This window comes from Prosopis cineraria, unplaced genomic scaffold (genome assembly GCF_029017545.1).
Source record: "Prosopis cineraria cultivar Desert tree isolate PC_DT_omini unplaced genomic scaffold, ASM2901754v1 PC13, whole genome shotgun sequence".
Lineage (NCBI taxonomy): Eukaryota > Viridiplantae > Streptophyta > Magnoliopsida > Fabales > Fabaceae > Prosopis > Prosopis cineraria.
In genome coordinates, this window is record NW_026555344.1 from 5,906,634 (window position 1) to 5,930,018 (window position 23,385).

The 23,385-nt window shown below is 30.6% G+C and overlaps 2 protein-coding genes across 4 annotated transcripts; one reads left to right on the plus strand and one right to left on the minus strand.

Annotated features, from left to right (window-relative positions):
* Positions 1-783: 783 nt before the first annotated feature.
* LOC129291367 (protein ROOT HAIR DEFECTIVE 3 homolog 1-like) lies at positions 784-8,869 on the minus strand. 3 transcript variants are annotated; one of them, XM_054928669.1, is made up of 23 exons: positions 8,696-8,869; positions 7,317-7,466; positions 6,793-6,859; positions 6,611-6,713; positions 6,381-6,451; positions 6,162-6,225; positions 6,007-6,072; positions 5,864-5,911; positions 5,706-5,768; positions 5,539-5,595; positions 5,135-5,293; positions 4,990-5,058; positions 4,784-4,875; positions 3,970-4,048; positions 3,707-3,872; positions 3,306-3,430; positions 2,820-3,082; positions 2,638-2,734; positions 2,392-2,550; positions 2,034-2,138; positions 1,773-1,867; positions 1,447-1,543; positions 784-1,341 (listed from the first exon to the last, which is right to left on the minus strand). In XM_054928669.1, the coding sequence occupies exons 1-23, from the start codon at positions 8,697-8,699 to the stop codon at positions 1,126-1,128; spliced, it is 2,415 nt and encodes an 804-aa protein (XP_054784644.1). In that variant the 5' UTR covers positions 8,700-8,869; the 3' UTR covers positions 784-1,125. The 3 variants fall into 3 exon arrangements, with proteins under 3 accessions (XP_054784644.1, XP_054784645.1, XP_054784646.1); XM_054928670.1 differs by lacking the exons at positions 7,317-7,466; positions 8,696-8,869 and adding an exon at positions 7,235-7,250 and having other exon boundaries at positions 786-1,341; XM_054928671.1 differs by lacking the exons at positions 7,317-7,466; positions 8,696-8,869 and adding an exon at positions 7,029-7,089 and having other exon boundaries at positions 786-1,341.
* Positions 8,870-14,210: 5,341 nt separating this feature from the next.
* Positions 14,211-22,306, plus strand: LOC129290975 (WD-40 repeat-containing protein MSI4-like). The gene is made up of 15 exons (XM_054928042.1): positions 14,211-14,384; positions 16,739-16,802; positions 16,955-17,041; positions 17,171-17,233; positions 17,397-17,480; positions 17,666-17,740; positions 18,624-18,699; positions 18,851-19,016; positions 19,148-19,229; positions 19,879-19,955; positions 20,039-20,150; positions 20,504-20,578; positions 21,234-21,316; positions 21,931-22,027; positions 22,169-22,306. The coding sequence occupies exons 1-15, from the start codon at positions 14,254-14,256 to the stop codon at positions 22,304-22,306; spliced, it is 1,410 nt and encodes a 469-aa protein (XP_054784017.1). The 5' UTR covers positions 14,211-14,253.
* The last annotated feature ends 1,079 nt before the right edge of the window (positions 22,307-23,385 follow it).

Sequence of the window (23,385 nt, forward strand, 5' to 3'; positions counted from 1 at the left end):
GTTATTAATATAGAAACAAAAGTTGTGAATTTTTTTAATATGAATAAAGAGAAAAAGTATCATTTCCTATAATTTCCTAATGATAGAAACATCTTTTGAAATTCCAAAAAAATTATGTCATTTTATAAGATTAATTTATTATTTATATAATTTAAATAGATTTTTTTTGTCATTTTCTCAAAGTAAAGATTTTGAGTATCTATCTTAATACTGAAATACCTTTTTCTTTTTTTTGTAGAAACAATTTAAAACTCTTTCTATGAACTCCAGTCAAACCTAAACATCTTTACGTAATTTCTAGATCAAAAATTTATATTCTATACTCGATCTTGGCCTCTAGAAAGGTATCAAGAATTTATATTTTACAACCTATATGGTAAAGATTAAACTTACCCATCTAGTTGAAAATGTCTTTTTCACTTTTTCTTTATGCAGGTTATTTTGATGAATTTAAGGGAATTCACCAAGATGTATTTTGATTCAAACAATGCTTATAAAAATCCTTTTAAATTACCTACCAACAAAGTCTCATAAATTTAACTTCATAAATAATATATTTATTGGGTATGATATCAATTTCTACTATTTTATCAAAAAATATCAATTTTTACCAACTAGATAAATATTTGTTATCAACTTTTTCTGTTTAACTTGAGATCACTTCACCATTGTTCGCCTTTAATTAATTATTTCATGAACAGAATCAGACTTTCTTGGGTTACAAGCATTGATATAACACTTTGCAGGCATGTGAGACTGGTAACTAGAAACAGGTAACCATCCTCTTCTTTCATTCAAAACCATGCGACATGTGAATCAATAGACACATCACATGCAGCAAATTAATTGAAAGAATCTATATAAATACACCAATATCCAGCCGAAACTTTTTTAATAACATACATTCATAACATTGATGATACAATTCCAATAAAAAAAAAAGAAAAAAGAAAAACCAGCATAACCATTAAAAGATCATGCAGATGACTTCCCCAACTAACTAATATATATATATATATATAATTGGGGGACTACCTCAGGCAAACCATGGTCACTTGTGTATGAAACCTGCACAAAACTGAATGACCTTAAGGTCTTACAACCGAAGATGATGGTGACCATGGTCTACTCATATTTGGGTCCTTTGTCCAACGAAGTTACATTAGATGAAGCACTAGACACAGTATCACTACTGTCAGTAACAGAATCTTGATTGCTTTTTGATTGTTCTCTCTGAGGATCGTTGTTAGTTGGAGGATTCTGTGCCTGCTCCGCCAGGTTTCTCACAATGCTCAAGAGTGTTGGAAGAAACTTGGCAGACAAGGATATCATTCCTGGAAGCTGAAAGCACACACTAAAAGATGAGACTATACCAAACAACCACTTGCAAAATTAGTTTTAACATGTTTCTCATGCTCTATATTTTTATGCTATAAAGTTACTCACCATTCCATGGCGGAATTCATTCGAGATGTCCAACTGTACCCATAGGGCTTTTGCGAGGAGAAAACCAATGAAGATGACACCCAAATACAAGGGGTTTCTGCCAGGAAGGATATAAAACTTCGGTAACATAAAAAGACGTTCTTAAATACTTGGCCTAAGAACTCTATGATGCTCAGGTTCATTTGATTAAAATTTCTTATGATCCTGTGAGATTCTCGAGAATAGAGGAGAGAGAGGCGGAGAGTTGAGAGCAAGAGAAAAAAACAGATGCTCATTCCTCAAAACAAACAAGAAAGACATCGGAGGATCGCACAATTGATATTCACCTTAGAAGTGTCATAAATTCATTGAATCCCAGGATAAGTAAAGCAACAATTGCCCATGGAGGTGGTAACCAGTTGTTACTGCGATTGTTGGCCTCCTGAAAACGCAAAGCATTCATCATATTTATCAAGCTAAAAAATCCACTGTTTAGAAAAGAATTTTATCCATAAAACAAGATTCTTTGTGGATTATGAGAATAAATTCGCCTATATAGAAGCATATATGCCTTGATAATCTAAAAAAAAGAATGTGAAACATCATGCCTGTGCAGAAATGGCTTGAGTGACACTGTATTCAGTTTCTGTCTTGAATTGTCTCCACAAATTTTTGCACTGCACTGGTGTGATCAAGGTTTTAGAAGACGGAATCTGCATAAGGAGTTTAGTTTAGTCAAAGTAGTTTGTCAGTTTCCAAGATAGAAGTTTTCAAACCATTAGCAGATGAAAGCAACCAAAAGATGCAATTTTGTGGCCTAAAATCATGGACAAGTCAATCCACAATTCAATGTTTAGTTTAGTCAAAGTATTTACTTCACGTGCTGTTCAATGGGAACACCCGACTACAAAACCTTTACCCAATTCTACATGTTCTTGAGATAAAACAGAAATTGTAAAAACGAACCTCTGCCCAGGTGCTTGAAGCCAAAGGATCAACTGCTGCGATGCTTCTATCTTTCTTAGAACTTGGAGAATCCAGCAATGCAACTGTTAATGTTTTCTCAATAGTATCAGCTGTAGCATCCATACGAATAGCGGCCATAACGGATAGCAACTTCAAGGACTGCCAATAATTCAATTGGGTTGAACAGCTAATTAAATGCAATACAGGCTCTATTAACAGAAAACAATATTCATAATCATGTCATACAGCAGTGCGGGCGGTCTTGGTGATGCCTCGAATATCTTCCTTCCCCATCCAAATACGAGGCATTGAGTCAGAATCATGGCTAAACAATGTTGTAAACCTGCTTTCATATTCAAGGTAAGTGACTATTTGATAAGCTTTTGAGAAAAATAAGCATGTCAACATAAATTGCAGAAACTTCAGACCTGTCCTTCATACGAATCAGGACTCTTCCAGATTCTTCCCTAGCCTTTGCTTCCACTACATCTCTTGCATAATCCTCTAGACTTGTAGCCATGTTCCTTCTTGTTTCTTCATCCATATCAAACCCAGAAAGTGCAGTAGAGAAGCCTGATATGGCGGATTCAGTCTCATTCTTGAGAAGATTCCTTATTGCTGGCCATGTATCACTGCTAGCTCCATCCAGAAGGGCCTCAATAGGTCCAGACAAAGCCTCCTTCAATTTTTCCTGCAAGGGCACTGCTATAAGAAATTTTCCCGAAAGTAAATGGTAAGTTTGTCATCTATAGAAACATACCAAGCAGCTCCAAGACAAAATTCAGAACTAATTACATGAGTTCTAACTTCCCATTAATGAAGTATAAAATTTTGATAACTTATATCGAATAAATGTTACTGAACTTTGAAGACAATTAATTCACGAGATATCACTGTCAACGTTAAACACATACCTCATATGATGAAGTAAGTTCAGACAGCTTAGCAGCACGAACAGAAGCAACATGAGCATCAATATCACGGTGGAGTTTCTCCCTTGCTTTAGATGTATCCCAGTTTGCTTGTTCAATTACTACATCTGAAAAGATAATACATTACTGTCACATCAACTTAAGAAAGGTTCATAACCCACAAAAATAATAATATCCATGAAGTTTCGTGTTCTGAGTAGATTCTTGGCATAACCAAAGGCTAGTGATTTCATTTTCAGCACCAACTTACTGTGCATGATCCATCTGATGATCAAACATATCTTTTGGCTCTTACTTCCTTTCCAATCATTTATTATATTTTTCGGGGCTTCAACTTTGACTTGGTGTAGTTAAGCAAAAAGGACAGATAAATTTCTGAATACCTGCGCAGGCTTCGTCAAACTGGGCCATAAAAGACCTTGTGCATCTATTAGCAGCAGCAGAAAACCCTTCCCCTCCTTTTAAAGCCTTGTCAAGAGCTTCCTTGTACTTCTCCAAAATTCCAGACCTTACATGTCCCAGCACAGTTTGAAATGCTGGTTGGACAAGCTAATCAATTGAGGAAAAAGAAACATTTAAGCGACATAATAACAAATTTTGGCCTTATCCAAAACAAAAGGGACTAAAATAAGTTAAGAAGAAGTACTTGCAGCAATTTTTCTTGAAGCTGCCTTTGCTTTGCAGATCTGACACCTTCATCAAAATAAGTGGCTTCTAAATCATACCTAGGTTAAATGAAACACCAAGAGCTCAGTATAGATGAAATCCTCGTCTAGGCGTACTCCTATGAGACTTCTACAGAATGTAACATAAATACAATCATAGATTAAAAGGAAATATAAGAGGTCTATAAAGGTAAAATTCGCCATTGGTCATTATGTATGTTTCAGCACATGAATGCTACAAAATCAAGATTTAGAAACTATCATTTAATCTACAGTTTAGTTTGAAAGATTAAATGCATAACGACCATAAAACTTGAGGTCCTTGCACAATACCACGATGCCAAAGTTGAGTAAATTATATTGGTAAAGGAAAGACAAATCTCAGAAGCATTAGAGGAGGCTTTACATGAAACTCCCAATCAAAGACCATCGAAAAAATAAATATTAAATAACCAAACACGGTATTCTCATAGAATTCCATGCATCCACTGAAAGTCCATCGACATTATACCACCACAATTAATCAGAAGCACTCAAACCAACTAAAGCAAGGCTCGACAATTTTGTTGTTAGAATTCAAAATATGCAACATATTGCCGCTTAGGCTATTATTAAACTAGCATAGCAATGAGCAAAAGCTGCTGATTTGGACAAATAGTCTAAGACTGGCATATATTATCAAAATCTGTCGTACGCTAATAGAGTAGCTGAAAGCTTATATAGCATCAGATCACTTTGTATCCACTACACGAGTCTGTGATGATACAGACGTCATATAAAATGAAATATACTCACTCTGAGAGACAAGAGCCAAGGATTGAACTGAGCCTTTTGCCAAATCCAGGAACCGGGCGAGATTGTGCATCCTCTTCCAATTGATGCCAGTCCTGAGAAATAATTGTAAGGCAATTTACATTATATAAACAATTAAGGCAATATAGACAGTTGAGGCGGTCATAATGTCCATGGAGGAGAACTATCGTAAAAGATTTGCAGATTACCTCATTTGCAGCGAAAATAGTATACTTCTCATTGGCAATTTCTTCGCATCTTACAGTAGCAACCATGACCTGCAATTGGTGGATCGAGGATATTAATTGAATTAGAACATGTCCAACAAAAACGATTACACCATTTATATGTCACCTTATGAGCAGGAAGGTCCAGATCCTTGTTTTCCTTAATGATTTTCCAAATTTGCTGTGCACTAAAAGAAAACCCAGAAGCAGGAACTACTCCTCTTCGATCTCCTGCAAGCCCACCAGGAGCGATAGAATGATAGAATCGTTGCCTCAAGTTGGCAACCTACATTTAAATTTAAAACATATCACATAAATAAATGATAACTGCAAAATAGAGGGACCCAATAAGCCAAAAACGTACATGTCTGTTTTAGAATATGAAAACCAAGCTGATCCAACAATTATACACATAGACTAAAACACATGGCAATAACACCGCAACAAATGAAGACACAGATATGCACAAGTCTTGATAACGGTTTGCTTTATGTCAGCAAGCATAACAGTAGGAAGGCACACGATTCATACCTGCTCCTTAAATTGCTCTTCTTTTTCTTCAAAACTAGAGAGAGCAACAACTTCAACCTAACATTTACAGCCAGATACAAACAATTACTAAAAAAAGCCAAGAGAATTCTGATAAATACAAGCAAAGATATGTAAATTTAGTATTACTAAAATGGTTAACAAATTACATTAAAGAATTCATTTAATGGAGTTTCTGTGTGGGCCTGTGGCTTTGGAACAGAGTCCCATATCTGCGATAAGGAACAAGGAAAGAATTAAACGCTAACTAAAAACTTTTTATACCAATACGGTAGCAGTTAATTAAGATGAAAGGTCATAATATTACCTTCTGAATATCTTCTCGCAAAACAGGTTCTAAATTTTCAAGGGGTGTCTATAAATGGAAAATAACAACCACATAAGGAAAAGTTACTCTTCAATTGAGCTCCTGATATAAACAACAACATTGAAATCATTTTGCTTACGCACTCTTGTCTTATCACGAATGACAAACAACAATGTTGTTTTGCGTGGGCTAAACAATCTCATCATTACCTGAAAGCAGTACCAAGCATGCATCAAATAAAAGCCAATTTTTTGGATTCCAAATAGTGGCTTGCAGTCAATAGTTAGAAAAAACATACTTGAAAGACAGTTTTTAACAGAGGCTTATTTGCAGCTTGCTCACGTCCAATGTCATGACACCACCTTTACAAACATTGCGTGAAAAAAATCAGTAGCACAAAGAAAGAAGACTCATAAAGTAGAATAAGAAGTAACAGCTATCAAGACCTACTTGAAGTTTATAAAACTAACTTGAATTACAAAAATCTGAAGGTAGAAGAGGGTAAAAATGAACTGACATGTTTATTAGCACGATATCTGAAACAGCGAGAGCAAAAAGAGCACTCTGCTTTTCAAATGCCGTATCATCCTGACAGAGAAAAAATATATATATTAATCAATACAAGAGGAAACAACCAAATGTAGCACTATATATGTCATGTCACTGTATTTTCTGAACTGGGAATAGATTTCACGGGTATAAATCCACATTGTGATCGAAGTTAAGGGATAAAAATTGGAGAAGCACCTCTCCACGTTCTCTTCCATCTGTACCCTCCAAATCCATCACAACTGTAAAAGGCTCTATGCCTGCACATCTTGCCATCCAAATTCCCTTAGTTGTTTGAGACCTGAAAACAAGCACATCCCATCAGGTTACCGCCGACTGGCTGAGCAAAGGTCATGCGAATCGGGAATGAAAAGGCATGCCTTCCTTTAAAAGCATCCATCTCATTGAAGTTGGTACCAAACAATTTATTTAAAAGCGTGCTCTTGCCTGCTCATACAAAAACAAAAACATTTTAGATAATATAAAGATCCCACTGCAGGGAATACTCCACATTGATTTAACCACAAGAGAAATATATGCAAGGTAAACGGAAAATGCAGTAAAGAAAATACAGAATCCTTAGAAAAAGAATAAATACAAAGATAAAGAGCAATACCAAAAGAAACTAAATTTGATTATTTGAGATCACCCACATAAACAGATGATAGATTCTAGTTCTATATCAAAATGTCAGCTACAAGTTATTGCTCATAACAACATCAGAAACATTCGAAAAACTTGAAAAATTCTTAGTTCTACATCACGTGTCAACCTACATAAGGCACAATCAAAACCATATTATGGTACTTAAATTTCAATTACCATCATCACTCTTTGCCAAGTGAAATATAAGTTAGGTTAAGATGGCAAGAAGTGATAAGGTTGTTGAGGCAAGAAAGCATACCACTACTCTGTGGACCCATGATAGAAATTACAGCATACGAAAGCCCACATTCGCCCAATTTGACCTCCTTCATAAACTTTTCTATTCCGGTAACATTGAATGTGCCGTCTCCATCAATAAGCTGAGTGGAACAACAGCCCTCACTTTTTGCTGGATTATTAGATATTCAACGTTAGCCTATGAAGGAGTCACAAGCAGAAGACTTCTAGAACTTTTAAGTAAGAGACCATTTAGGCTGGTCCTCCGTGCAATAGAAAATCAGTTTCATTGGCCTTTATTAACAATGATCCATGAACATAAAAGGCAGATTAAAAAAATAGAAAAAGGAAAATATCACGACTGGATTTTATTTTACAGCACCGCTCTCGGTGACCATGTTATCAGGTCTTCTTCAAATAAAAGTTGTCATTAATACAAGATAGTTCCTTAATCATGGAATAAAGCAAACTAATTTATCAGTTTAATTTCCGCCCAATATTTACACCGTAACACGAAACTTTGAAAGAACTGTTTCCCAAAAGTTAGCTTATTGGAGCATATCCAAAGTTCATATAATTTTATCTGCCCAGCATTAGAATCCCATTCGGAGACTGAAGTCCAATACTTTACACAATGCGTCATAAAATTAAATTTTACCATGCTATACAGCTGTCGTGTCCTATAACGCACGAATAAGAGGGACAGAAAGAAAATGGTGGATTACAAAAGGTGACAATGAAACCGGAAGAGCTATAACAAAAGGGAACATTTCAAAATTAGATCATGAGATTGGAGGGTTAGCATTCACATAAACCCATTATTAAATCATTATACTTCCTATAAAATCTCCCATCCTTGCAAGTTGCAAGGGGTCATAATAGATTGGTGTTGAAAGACCTATTATGCTGATATTCGCCTCATAAATTAGTGATTGGTCAAGTCAACCAATTACTTTTCATTTGCATTCTCATCTCAACATTTAACATGAAATAATATTACCAACGTTCTCCCAAGTTTCAACTCCACGAAAAAATTTATTTGTGTATAAATTAAAGCTATAATGAAATCCAACTGGGACCCAATAGTTTAACATTTCAAGACATATTATAAATGAATACGTCAATATTAATCAAATCGCACAAAAAAAAATCCCAAAAAATTACAGCTTGAAATTGAATAAATAAATAGAAGTAGTTGAAGAAACAAATAAAAAAACGCATGTCAGAGTTAATTGTCAGTTTTTTGTCAGTTTTGGTCATAAGAAAACAAAGAACGGGCTGGAAATCAGATCTCGAATTGCCAAATGTTGACAGAAACTAAAAGAAGAAAAAACTGAAGAGTTATAAAAATGCTGAAACGATCGGTTTGGGAATGGAAGGTGATGGAGATTGGAGACATACCCATTAACGTGGGATTGATATTGCTTGAGCTTCAAATGAAACGCGTATTGGCAAATGTGGCAAAACGGAGAATGAATTGAAGCAGAGAAACATACAAATAAGAAATGGGACGAGATGATCTTCTCAGAGAGAAATTACATTAGCTTATGAGTCTCGTTTCTAAAAAGCAGGCTTGACTGTCTCTGTCCCGTCCATGAAAAACACGAAACCGGATTACAATCTTTCCTTTTTCTTTTTTCTCCCACCCTTACTTCTGAAAGACAATCACTTTCCATTTTTCTTTTTACGATAATTGGTAGAAACAAATTTGACCATTTTTAAAATAGAATTTGTTTCTATGAAAAATATGGAAAATGATCAACAATCAATAATCAATTTATTAATACAAGAGTGCATGAAGACTACGGCAATCCAAGTTAACTACCAACCCCGTTCCAATCCTTGTATATGTGCGTAGGGGCATACCCAAAAATTTTGATTAGGTCGAGGTTACAAAGTAAAAACATTTACATAAGGAATTTTAATAACTTAGCTATTACAAAAATAAGTTTTTTTTAAGAAAACCTTACCGTAATTTTTTAACTTTTGCATAGTTAATTTTGTGGTAGATATTGAATACATAGCATAAGGTACATTGAAATTTTTGTTGTAATGTTTAACAAAATTTATTAACAATTCTCATAATTTTTTTATCAAATGTAAATAAAAATAAAATGAAATAATAATGTCAATGTTTTATGAGCATATATAACATCATTTCAATAAAAATAAATAAATTATGTAACAACTATATCTTCAAAAATTGAAACAATTACATTATGGATGCATAAAAAATTACTTATGAATTGAGATGAGAACGTAGTATGGTATCTCCAAACTACTGTAATATGCTATATTGGTCTCTTCTTGTTTGAATCTCGTCATTTTTAACAAAATGGCAACTTAAATGCAAAAATATCTTGCAATTTATTATTGTACTTGTAAAAAGAACACACAACGTTAATAATTATATTCAAGTTTTAAAATAATGAATCAACTATTTCTTTTCCTGCAAAAACAAGAGCTATATGTAATTGATGAGCTAAAAAAATATACATAATAGTTTAGGGGCTGAAAAAATATAATTGCTACATTTTATTTAGAAGAAATTAAACAGATTAGGTTTGGTCTCGTCCCATTTTCTCTTGCCAACCATCTCGTCCCTATAACATTATTGAGAAAAATAATAAATTAATTTTATTTAACAACAAAAATATAATTACTTGCATTCAAATTATGTATTCAGTTGAAAAGTAATATAATTTTACTCAATAATAATGAATTGATTTTACATAATACTCTTGAACAAAATCTTACATGCTAATAAACCCATTAAATACAATAAAAAAAATTTTAAAATAAAAATATAAACTTTAAAAATATCATTTATTTAATATATTGACAAAAAAAGAGGCAAGAATTAAATAGATAAAAAAGGGTTAACATTAAAATAAATTTATTTAATTAAAAATTATTTTTTAAAGTTAATTATATTTTAAAATGTCAAATTTTCTTTAAAAATATCTTATAATTTAAGTTGAGGGTGTATTAACTTTTAGGAAATACTTTTGACACTTTCTAAAAGTCATTAAAAGTTGTTTGCCTAAAAAAATGAGTTGAAGGTAGTGCTTAAAAAAAATTGTTGGATGTGCATTAGAGAATGTGATCCCAAACTTTTGAAATATACAATTGGGTGTTAGGGTACTAATGAACAAGTTAAAATATGGATTTTATGTGTTTTGATCATGAAAATATGATCCTGATAAAGTTAACCATGCATCTTCATCCTCAATTTCAAGTTAGACTACTTTAAGAAAAATAAATAAAGGTGGCGATTAATTAGAAATCTCATATTGTAAGTTATAAAATGAACAATTAATCATATTAATTTTTAATATTAATGTGTATTAAATTATTTATATGATTTTTGTTCAATATATCAAACTTTATATTTTTAATTCTTATTGTTTAAAAAATTATAAAAATTATTGTATTTTTTAATAATTGTACATTCAAAAATATTTTTCATTATATATATAAAATTAAAACACAAATTTTATTATAAAAATTGACTTACCAAATAAACTTTTGGCTAACGAAAAATCAAAGACACTTAATTGTGGTGGCTTATAGTAGTAGTTGGGTATTATTGATAGTGTTTGCCATCCAAGATAGACAATAACAGTGATAAGATTTATTATTTATACATATTTTTTAATTAATTAAGATCATTTTTACACGCATTAAGAGTCTTCATATGCACTAACACATTCTTAATGCAAAATTGTCTAAATATTAAATTACATGCGTTATATTCGAAAAATGCAGTGAGAATTTGTCGTAATGTTGCCGGGTGATAACAAGGAATGGTGAGGATTGATGATAATTTCCAGTAAGTAAATATAATATATATATATATATATATATATTTAAATAGAACAACTTTAAAAATTATTTTAATTGAAAATATATTCATCCAAATGAATTTTTAATTTTTAAAAACTAAAAATAATATTTAAATACAAAAATCAAACAAGTTTAAGCATTCACTTTTAAATTTTTTTCCTTGAAAATCATCCCCTCAACAATTTTTGTGAAGAAAGTGCATGAACTTCGAGTCATTGATTTTTTTTTTTTAACTACTTAGCAAAAGGAATTCAAATTTGGATGAGAATTTTGAATTTTTTTTTTTCCTCTCATATTTGAAGAATCTAGAGTGTGAAATTATTGCAAGGAATGACATTCTAACGACTGTAATAATCTTCTAAAGAACAATCTCAGCCGAGCTCTCTTCCTATCGAACTTAGCTTCTTTCTTTTGAGAAAAGCCTCTTCTACCTCTCCTTTGAGATAGAGGCTTAATTTGGACCATTCAAATTTAATCTGAACAGTCGAGATTTAATATTTTTATTTTTTATTTATATTCTTAAAATAAAAAATATATAAAAATTTTAAAAAAATTAATAAATATATTTATCAATCTAACGGTCCATATTTAATATTAATAATTCAAATTTAATATTAAATTTTTTTAATAAATTTACTGTTCTTTTCAAAATATATTTATACTATTTAGAATATATCTAAAAATTTAATTTAAATTTTTTATATTAAATTTGAATCATTTATATTAAATCTAAATTATTAGATTGATAAGTATATTTAAAAATATACTTTATTTTATCAATCTAAATTATTATATATTTTTATTTTAAAAATATAAATAAAAATAAAAGATAAAATATTAAATTTGCACCCTTCAAATTTCCTCTACCTCAAAGGAGAGGCAGGGGAGGCTTCCCTCGAAGGAGAGAAGCCCAACCCTGTCCTACGTAAACATTGGTAGTGTTTTTTTTTCTAATTTGGATTCTGTAACAATTGCCTCGATGTGAATGGGTAATGTTTTTGGGGAAATGAAGATGAGGCACTCATAAAAATATTAATTACAATTACATATTTTAAATTATTAAAATTCTAATAATATATTATTTTTCTTATTTGTAATTAAAAAATTATGAATAGTAATTTAGAAAATTAAAAAAATATACTTAAAATTATTTATAACGTCAATCAAAAATTTATAAGAGTAGTATCTCAATTTTTTTATTATCAATATATAGATAAATTACATGAAAAGTTAATAAAATATATTTAAATTTCTTTGTAATGTTAATTAAGAATTTATAGGAATCGGTTATGAGTTTTAAGCTAGTCACTTGTGATTTTAGTTAGGAATTTATAAAAGTCAACTATAAATCACAAGTGAATGAACTTTGCTATCAATATATAGATAAATTTTTTAGAAAATTAATAAAAGATACCTATGAATCTTTCTAACATAAGTTAGGAACTTTCAAAAGTTCATTGTAAATATTAATTCAATCAATAAAAGATACTTTATTGTAAATAAAAATTTTGACTCGTTATTAGAATTTCAATAATTCAAAATCTATAACTGTATTTAAGTTTAAATAATTAATTTATATTTGGGTCAAATGGACTTCCTTATTTATTAATTAAATACATGTATTCAGCCCTTAGAAAAACTAATTTTATTTAAGGTATAGCTGAATACTAAATGTTGGATTTTTTTTTTGCAAAAGTAGTCCATAAAAGATTAATCTTTATCATAGACAATACTCCCTAGGTTCTTGTCATAAGATATATTTTAGAAAAAATTGATGGTCCTTAATATAAGAAATTGGTGGTATAGTAATTATTTTTTTTCAATATTACTACCATTTTAACTCATTAATTATGGGAGAAAATGTAATGTAAATTTAATTTTTTTTCATGTATATATATAAAATTAGAAGTTTATTATTTTCAAATAAAATTAATGATTTAACTATATTTTCTTGATTCTAATAAAATAATTAAAGTATATGAAATTATGTACTCCCTCTACTAAAAAAATGTAAAATATTTTTTTTATATTTCAAGTTGTAATCATTCTTTTTTTCAAAATTATCTTTAATAAATAAATTACTTTATATTTACTTTTCTAATCTTATTTATAAGTTACTTTCAACATGTTTCATCAGCGTCAAGTGAAACCTTAAAACTCATTAACTCTATTTTAAAATTTAATAAGTTTTAAACTTTATCCCTATTCAATATACACATTTCAATAATATATTTTCTCTCTCCAACATTCAATATAGGGTTTAAAATAAAATTTATACTGAAAATTTAATGATGTGACTTATAAATAAGACTAACAAAATTTTTTCTCTCTGTCCTATAAATAGGACCAGGGGGAGTATTTTAGAGTAAAATACCTTTTTAAATATGGATATATATATATATATATATATATGAAAATATAGTATTAGTTTTAAAATAAATAATTACTTTATTAAAAGATGAGATTCAAATAATAATGTCTTATATTTTTAAATGAAGAAAGTACATGTTACTCCCTTTGTCTCTATTTGTAGAAGAAAATATTATTTTTAATTTTTTTATATAAGAAAAATTATATTTTTTAATAAACATATATTGCAAATTTCTTAAATTACTCTTTATAATTTTATCATTCATAGTCATAAAAAATAATTAATAAATATTTGATTAACACAATTAAAAAATAGTATTGAAATCTTATTCTTTTATTTTTAGACATAATTAATATACTTAATTAATTTTTTTTAAATTGTGATATAATTTAAAAAAAATAAAAATGAAAGGAGAATGTCATAACCAAAATTAAAATCAGATATTGATGCCACATCAGGAAGGTGTCCAAGTACATTTGAGGATTCAGGTCAAAGATTAAAACAAACATGCCCTAATAAATGGAAATTATAGTGATAGGAAGCTACTGGCCTGGGATACTGTGAGGAGGAAAGAGAGATGAGGAAGGGTGGGTCCACTCTTCCAGGCTTCTTGCTTTATATCCTCCCTTCTTCTTACCATTTTCACTGAACCAGGTTTTGCAGAGAAGTCAGATCGAGGGTGAGAGACAGAGATTTGAATCTGAATTTACACAAGGATTCGATTAGGGGCGAAAGCAGAGAAATGAAAGGAAGTTATGACATTCCTGTGTCCACCAATGTGCAGAGAAGATACAATCGTTGGAAATTTTTTATTCCGCTCATATACGACTGGCTCCTCAATCACAATCTTTATTGGCCCTCTCTCTCTTGCCGGTTCTTCTTCTTCTCTCTCCTTCTCTTCTTCTCCTTCATTTATATCCATGTCTCTGCAGATAAGATTCCATGGTGTCCAACACCCAACACGTACCAGAGCTTCGACTTCAGCTCTTTACGTGTTTGTCTCTCTCTTTCACTTGACTCCTCTCCCGCAATGATGATCTTGGGTTTGTCAGTGCTCTTCTCTGAAAGATCCTTCCACGATCGAGCATGGATCTTCTTCTTGCTTTTTTTTTTTCTTGATTTTTTTTATTCTATCGGAGATGATCCGTCGAGATACAGTCGAATATTAAACATATAGATCTCAACGGTGATTCAAATCTTAGTTCATTATTCTCAGCGTCCGCCCCTAGAATCCCTGTTGGTGTTCTTGATGAGTAATTTTGGTTTTGAATTCGATTCAAAATTTCAGATCAGTTTTAAGTTTAGAGACAGATCACTTCATTTATGTTGAGACAAAGCTCATAGGGATTAATGGTTTGTTGTGTTGTTTTTCTCGAAACAGCAATTCGGACCATTCAGAATAATCTGGCTGATTTTTATTTCAAGTTTTTTTGTTTAATTTTTAAAATAAAACGTGATATACCCATATATTAATTGTCGTCCAGTTTTTATAATTATAAGACAGTCCCTGTCTTGCCGAAGTTAAAGGCTGTCTTTATCATATCTGTTTATTTTTATTTAAAAAAAAAAAGACTTGAGATCTGAGATGTCCTCCGTACGTCAACGAACGAACATAAAGGATTTGTTCGAGTGATGAATCTATCTTTTTCGTCATTTTATTAGTAAAAATCCTTAATAAAACACAACCATGGTGTGATGGTGGGTTGTTCATGTTCGTTTTAGACGAGTCATTGCGGGTCAAATCAACTTTTATTGAATGTACCCTGAAATTGTGATTAATTAGAAATTAAAACAATTTTCTCCTTAATGATGTTTTGTAACCCATGATTATATAGTTATGCTTGTATTGATTTCACTTGCTTGAAATTAATACGAGATCTTGTGAAGAAAATCATATATATGTTGATATATTTATTTATGTACTATTCTATATATGTATAATTACTCTATTCGATTATAATCTTTTATCTTGTTTATTTGTTTTCCCTACCAGGCAGAGTATCTTTATATTGATTTCTTTCTGAAAAATGTTATGCTTTTCGAGATTGATGTTTTAGAAATTAGTTGTTCGTAAACTGTTCACACTAGTGGTAGGGTCGTTTGGTTATTTTCTTTTTCTATCGAAGGTTCATTGGACTGCTACATATGAAATACTTCACATATATCATGTGTGAAAAACAATATCATTTTAGTATCATTTCTGATTTAAAATTTTCAAATTTAAAAGAATTTGAAAGCACATAATTAGATCTTTGAATCGATAATATTGATTTTTAATTTTGAAATGAAAAGCTGTACAATTAATCATACAAAAGTAAAGAAGATATAACTCTTTATTGATCATAATCAATATCTACTAACCTTCTACATTCTACAGTTTAGAGTCATGGAATACAAAATATTAATATCGAGATTTTGATCAGATCTAACCAGTTAATTAGTACTTTCATCAGTTTAATATTGTGAACAAGATGCATCTAGAAGGACATGAATTGTCTCTTCTATATCCTAAACCAATCGACTTCTCATTGTTTTTCAAGATTGTAGTTAGAGATTATCAAGAGATATATTTGTATGCTTATTTTGAAATGAGCATATACAAATATGCAATTAAAAGTGCTTTAATATTTAGAAATACTTATGCCTTGTTTGATAGTATGGAAGAATTATTGATGGAATTGGGGAAGTGGAAGAGGAAATGAGGTTTTAAACCATACATGTTTGGTATGCACATGGAAGTAGGTTATTTTTTATGATAAAAGAAAGTGAGAGAGGAAGTGAGTTCTATGGATATAAAGGTGGAAATGAGTTCCACAAATTTTAATAGAACTAGATTCTTTGAAGAACTGAAATTTATTATTGTGCCGAACAACCTTTTTTTTTTTTTTTTTCAAATCCATTGTAGCTAGACATAATAACCTGCTATTATTGATCATATGTGAATGTCAAATACAATTATATTTTCACTTCTCTGTCACTTTTTCTACGAATCTTGTCGGATTTGGGGTGTCTACTGCCCTTGTTACTGTCTCCTCTAATGTCCAAAATATCAGCCCAGTTAGAATTTCTCTGACCATTAGTTGAAATAATGAAGGGCTGATCAGATTTTGAGCATTAGAACACAGCAAAGAGGGTAGCAGGCACCTCAATTCCAAATACCTTCATACATGTCTTAGAGGGAAATATATAGTCTTGTTTAAGCCCTTGACATCTTGTTTTAATCGCAGGTGGGGCCCTCAATTGGATGAAACTAGTAATACAAAGAAACAGCGGCTGTACCTCACTGAACAGGCAAGAATATCCATGTTTCTTCTCTTGAAGCTTTTCTTAATTAGTTTGCATTATTATCTTAGCATGCTTTGTGTTGAATTGCCTTGATGAATTGCAGACACACACACACGCTCTCTCTCTCTCGGTTTACGATTGTTGTTGTTATGTATCAGACTGATGACGCGAGTGCTCCAAATACTCTAATCATAGCAGACTCTGAGATTGTTAAGCCTAGGGTTGCAACGGAAGACATCAGAAAGGTAACATATCATTAGTATGACTTGTTTTAGTTTTCATGTATGCTTTACCATCATGAAGCTTGCGTGTGTGCGTGCGTGTATCCAAGTGTAATTACTTGTTGTAATTTCATTAATTTCTTGATTTATCAGTTTAATGAAGATGAACGCTCCCCCAATATCAAGAAGAACAAAGCCATTATTCACCCCGGCGAGGTATATACACATACGCACACATACATGCATGCATATATAGTTAATATTCACGTAGGTTTAATTTGAAATATCGAGACAAGTGTTGTATATCTCTTTGCTTATGTTAGATCAGTGTGTCAATGTTTGAGTGGATTAACAGTCTTTAAGTTTTGATGTCTTTCAGGTTAACATAATCAGGGAAATGCCACAGAATAATAATCTGTTGGCAACACACTCAGACAGGCCTGAGGAAAGTTTGTCTAATTTAGTGCTTCTTTTTTCTTTTCATTCATATCTAACTAATAATTAGAAGGTCAAGAATATTTAATTTGAGAGATGTTCAAAATATCATCATATTCCAATAATCAAGATCTAAGTGGGGTTAATTATGAAGTAGTTAATTAATGTGAGTTTATTATGGCATTAAGTTTTTTAAAATTATGAATGAAACAGGTGCTAATTTGGGACATTGACGCACAACCAGCTCGCCATGCTATCCCTGGAGCTGAACATTCAATACCAAATCTGGTTTAAAATTTTTTTCCCCTCCTCAAGCATTCATTTTCACAGTAATTTTTTTAAGATAAATGGTGCTTTGTAATTGAGATGGAACATCAACTGTATGAATACAAATTCATTTGGCTACCTGCATGTTTGGATGATGCCCGGTAACTTCTAAAAGGTTAAGTATTGAGTTTATAGGTTATTATTTTATTCATATACATTTTTAAACTTGTTGAGTGTGTGGAAAAGAGCATCCTAAGAGATACTTCATATCTTTTTCTTTAATTTATTGGGTTTCAAAAAGCATCCTAAAAAAACACTTACACACATACACATACACAATAAATATATATATATATATATATATCCTCTTTAACTTGATGGGCATATATTAAGTTTATATGTATCTGTACTTAGCTTGTATACATTTTTCAGTCAACTTATGTAATGCGAAATTTCTCTACCCTTTCCTTTATCAACTTAATTAGATTTGACTTCCTAAATATATAATGGTTTTCACACCGCAAGATATAGTCCAATTCTCAACCTCTCGTGGACATGAACCATATTACATCATTTACATGCAAGAGATCAATTACTTTCAATTTTGTTTTATCGCAATGTTTTACTATTAATGCGCTATAGATGATACTTTGTTATTTCTCTTAAAATATTTAAAATCTAAGAAAAGAAGAAGTAAAGATAAATTGAAATTATTGCTGTATATATTGTTCTTGCTGCTGTAGAAGCTTGAATTTTGAAACCAAACACAAACAGCTTATTTTCCTTTTTACCTGATCAACAACATATTTATGTTGCATTGTTTATAAGTATGTGAAGGATCTTTTCGTCAAGTTTCATGATATATACGTATATTTTCATAAGATTTCACGATGACATTTTGCAGAAACTGATTGGTCACACCGATGATGCTCAATTTGCTTTGGAGATTTCTGCTATTGAACCCTATGTTCTTTCTGGAGGTCCATATATATATATATATATATATATATCGTTCCTTTTCATTTACATTTTAAAATCTTTTAGAATCTGTGCTCGTTACTTGGCATGATTATAGCAATTTGTTGACTTGATGGGAAATATATATATATATATATATATATATTAATTCAGGGAAGGACATGAATGTTGTTTTATGGAATGTCAATGACCATATCACATACTTAGCAGCAGCATCTAACCTTGGACCTAGGACCCATCATGTCCCATCTGTCTTCCCACGTGGCACCTACCGAGGCCACACAAATACTGTGGAAGATGTGGAATTTTGCCCCACAAGGTAACTATACTTCGATATATCTTGGGTTTAGAACTTCTCGTACACATTTACATTAATCAAATAATGTTTGTTACGCTCTGTTGTTTTGATTTTTATCTGATATGTTTCACCCACTTTCATTTTTGTTGAAGTGCACAAGAGTTTTGCAGTGTAGGGGACGATTCTACTCTAATACTATGGGATGCGCGAGTTGGTCCGGATCCTGTTATCAAGGTTATTGTTTTTGTTTATTAACAAATCAATTTTCTTATAATGATAATAATTAACTAATCAATCCTTCAAATGCAGGCGATCAGAAATTATATATACATACGCTAAAAATATCTCAATAATTAAATAATATATAACTGGAGAGTAGAGTTTAATAAACGTACTTGGTACTCTAGAGAAAACTTAAGAATCTCGATTATTTTAAGAGCGGATAAATTTACAAGCTGCTAGACTACCTTAACTTTACAGAGAGAATAGAGAGCATGAGAGTGGAGAGAAAGAGAGATTGAGATAATGATCAATTAGATAAATTGAATTGACTAAACATTTCATATCAACGTGCAAAAAACTGACTCAGTAATAATCATTTAAAGTTTTCTCTCATAACTCTAACTCAATTAACTTTTTGATATGATTAAAATTAACGGTCAAAGAGTATAAGTTGAACCTCTATTCAAAGTGGCTCAATCATTTATGTGGTTTACTTATTATAATCTACACAATATCATGAAGAATCAATTTTCAATTCTAAACTTAATAATTAATTAATGCAAATCTATTATATTTGAAATACTCCAACATCATCTTCATCAAGTTTCCCCTCTTTTGTTTTTCTTTTCTAATGATAAACGCACACACATATTGTTGACAGGTGGAGGAAGCTCATCATGAGGATGATATCCATTGCGTCGAATGGAATAACTTCGACGTTAATTATATTCTGACTGGGTAACAATTAAATGTTTGATCTTTTAATTATATTATATATAAATAATCTTTCTAATTTTTGTTTTGTTTCTGTTGAAGTACAGTTCTGCTGATAGGTCAGTTCATATGTATGATCGTCGAAACCTTAACAATGGCCGTGGACAGAATCCTGTTTATACATTCCAGGGCCATGATGCCGCGGTCCTTTGTGTTCAGGTACTTGTGCGCGCGCGCGCACAAATGAATGACACTTAAATCATCAAAGAAAAGAATTAATGAAAATTATATCCTAGTAAATTTCTTGAAAAATAAATAAATAAGTATTTAAACAACTATAAATTCAGTTTTAATTATAAGTAAAACATTTAAATTTTAAATATATTTTTTAGTTTTCTAATTGGGAGTCCTGTTTGCAATTATCTAAATTACTATTTATAATTCATTTTTTAAAATTCTGAGTCATTAATTTCTTCTTTAAGGATTAATTAAGTATGTTTATCTCTAGTTAATCAATAGTATGTCTTCAAAATAAATTAAACATGTTTGAGCTTAATATGCTTGTGTTCCAGTGGTGTCCCGAGAAACCATCCGTCTTTGGCACTTCTGGCGATGATGGCATCGTCAACATATGGGACCATGAAAAGGTTTGAGAACTCACTCAATTATTTAATTGCAAATAATTATTTAATGATGATAAGCTTACCTTGGAAACACTATACGTAATCTGATATATATATATATATATATATATATTTTGTGTTCAATGGAAGAGCCTCCGTTGAATAATGAAGTGTATGGATCTTTGCCTAATTACAATCACACCTATATTTAGATCCCTCATGCATTTGTGTGTGTGTGTGGCTGTTTGATGTGAGAACTTCTTTAAGTTGGGGTTTGTATAAATGAATTTAGATTTAAATTTGGATTTTAAATTTAAAATATCACAATTAGAATCAATATATTTAAAATTCTTTAATTGGATGGCATGAAAAAATCCACTCCAATAAGAATGATTTGACATTTGTTATACTTGTGTGACTTGTCCACATGGATAATGTAAAAGAGAATGGTTGATATTTGAAAGAATTATTATAACAAAAAATTTGCATAGATTTGAATTTGATCCAAATTTATAAAATTTTATAAATCCCAAATATTAATAGACTTAATCTAAATATAAATCCAAAGACACGATGATCCAACATAAAATATTTTTTTATAAAATTCTATTAAAGAAATTATCTTTGGAAATGTTTTTCCCTGAAACATCATACTATATTTATATTGGTTTGTCTATAGGTTGGGAGAGCTTCATCATCTTCTGCTGGTTTGAGAGAAGAAAGGACTCCTCCTGGTTTATTCTTTCGACATGTTGGACATAGGTGAGTAAGAAGCAATTAATTGAAACGTATATATTATCACTATATTATTTAGCTTTTTTTGCCTTTTAACGATAATTGATTAATTTTTTCACTACAATATGTGATTTTTGTTATTAATCCAACCACTTCAATTGTAATTTTAATGTCTATAGCTAGTTGTATAACATTTCGTGTTCATATTCTATACAGTCGCTGTTACTTGTATGCAAAACTTTGTAATTGATATGTGTGTTAATCATTATTTTGCTGAGTGCCTGGTTCAGAAATGGAGAAATGACGAGAGTGAATTTAACCTAGGTAGTACTGAATATTAATAGATATCCATGCAAAAAAAAAAAAGTATCATGCATTAAATTTTGTCAACGTTCAAACATTCAAAGTCTTGTAGAAAGTCTTGCAACAACAAATCTTATTTATAAAATTGCCACTGGTCATATTTTCAATGCCAGGTTTTATTTTAACCAGTGCCGAATATAAGTGCTAAAAATCATTTATGTACTAGCTAGTGAATATTCAGGTATGGGCTCTTCATTTTTATATTTCTTTTTTAAAATATTAAAATGTTTAAAAGCATTTAGCTTTTTCACTTATATATGTATATGCATATTATTCAGGCAAAAGGTTGTTGAATTCCAGTGGAATCCATCAGATCCATGGACCATTGTTAGCCTGTCCAATGACTGCAGAGGACGTGGAGGAGGGACGTTGCAGGTGAGCAAATATTTAAATTACAAATAAACATATTTATAAGATTCAACAATATATATGTATAATTATTTGTGTTGAAATTAAAGTTGAATAAATAATATATGAAATAATATATATGGTTAATTATTTCCTGAACTGATACAGATGTGGAGAATGTTGGATATAATACATGAAGAGGATGGGAATGAAGAGAGAAAGATGGCAGAGCTGAATAGGTTGAGACCATGGAGTCGAGGACTAACAACATCGTTCATTAGAGATTTAAGCTTTTCCTTCTACTAGGTTTTTAGTGAAATTAATTAAACCCACTTAATTACTTTCAACACTGTATATATATATAATATATATATCCTCATCGTGGGCAACTTTTAATTTGGAGGCCAAGATGTTGGAATAAATAATATCTTCACATGTTAACTCGTCTTATTGCATGCAAGATTCAAATGTTTGCTTGAAATTTTAGAAGTGTTTCATTATTATTGTTCATATGAGTCTGTAGTTTGTGTATGTTATGTATGCTATTTTGGACATATTTATATGATGCCATATTTACCAATACAGTTTTAAATTAATACATGTAAAATGTTGTCAAGATATTTGATGTTCATGTGAGAATATGCTGACTGTATATTCAATAATGTGTTTCTTTTTTTTAAAAAAAAATCAATCACTACTACAAAGAAAATTTAAATACGGAACGCTTAAAATTCTTAAATAGTAAAAAAATGAAAATGACTAGTTTAAATACTAATTCTCTTTTAATGAATCAATTAAACACATACATATATATACCAAACACATACACACATGCATATAAACATAAGATTAACCTATGAAAGGGTTTTGTGCCACTAGACCCAAGATAGTCGACTGGGTGTTCCTAGACTTGTGTATTTTCACATTGATAATAGAATATTAAATTATTATTAGGAGTAATATTAATGGAAAAATTGAACGATTTTCCTTCTTTGCAAATCTAAAACATACAATTAGAACATCATCTATAATTAAAATTAGTCACATTGTTAGAGGAAAAGAAGTACCAATCAGCAAATATTCTATGGAAGGTGAGATTGAAGAGGAGGAGGGTATCCACAGAGGAGGTGTTCTCACAACAAGTACACGTGTTTATAATTAAAGTTTCGTTAAATTAAAATTAAACGATTTAAATTTTCAATAAAGTTGGTTTCAAGATATTCACATGTTAATATTCGAATTCTGTCAATTTTATTGCACGAAATTAACAATTCTTCTAAAGATGTTTGAAAATTAAATTTACAATATATATTATTTTGTATTATATATTTAAAAAGATTTGTTGGTACCATTATTACAAATATTTTGGCCAATCAAAAAGGTCA

Excerpts from the sequence above, each read along its gene's own strand:
- LOC129291367 (XM_054928669.1), bottom strand. Across the intron at positions 6,860-7,316 it reads CATGGGTCCACAGAGTAGTG|GCAAGAGCACGCTTTTAAAT; the intron begins GTATGCTTTCTT and ends TTGTATGAGCAG. Across the intron at positions 6,073-6,161 it reads TGTTAAAAACTGTCTTTCAA|GTAATGATGAGATTGTTTAG; the intron begins GTATGTTTTTTC and ends TACTGCTTTCAG.
- LOC129290975 (XM_054928042.1), top strand. The coding sequence starts at position 14,254 with ATGAAAGGAAGTTATGACATTCCTGTGTCCACCAATGTGCAGAGAAGA. Across the intron at positions 19,230-19,878 it reads GTCCGGATCCTGTTATCAAG|GTGGAGGAAGCTCATCATGA; the intron begins GTTATTGTTTTT and ends TATTGTTGACAG. Across the intron at positions 22,028-22,168 it reads GTGGAGGAGGGACGTTGCAG|ATGTGGAGAATGTTGGATAT; the intron begins GTGAGCAAATAT and ends GAACTGATACAG.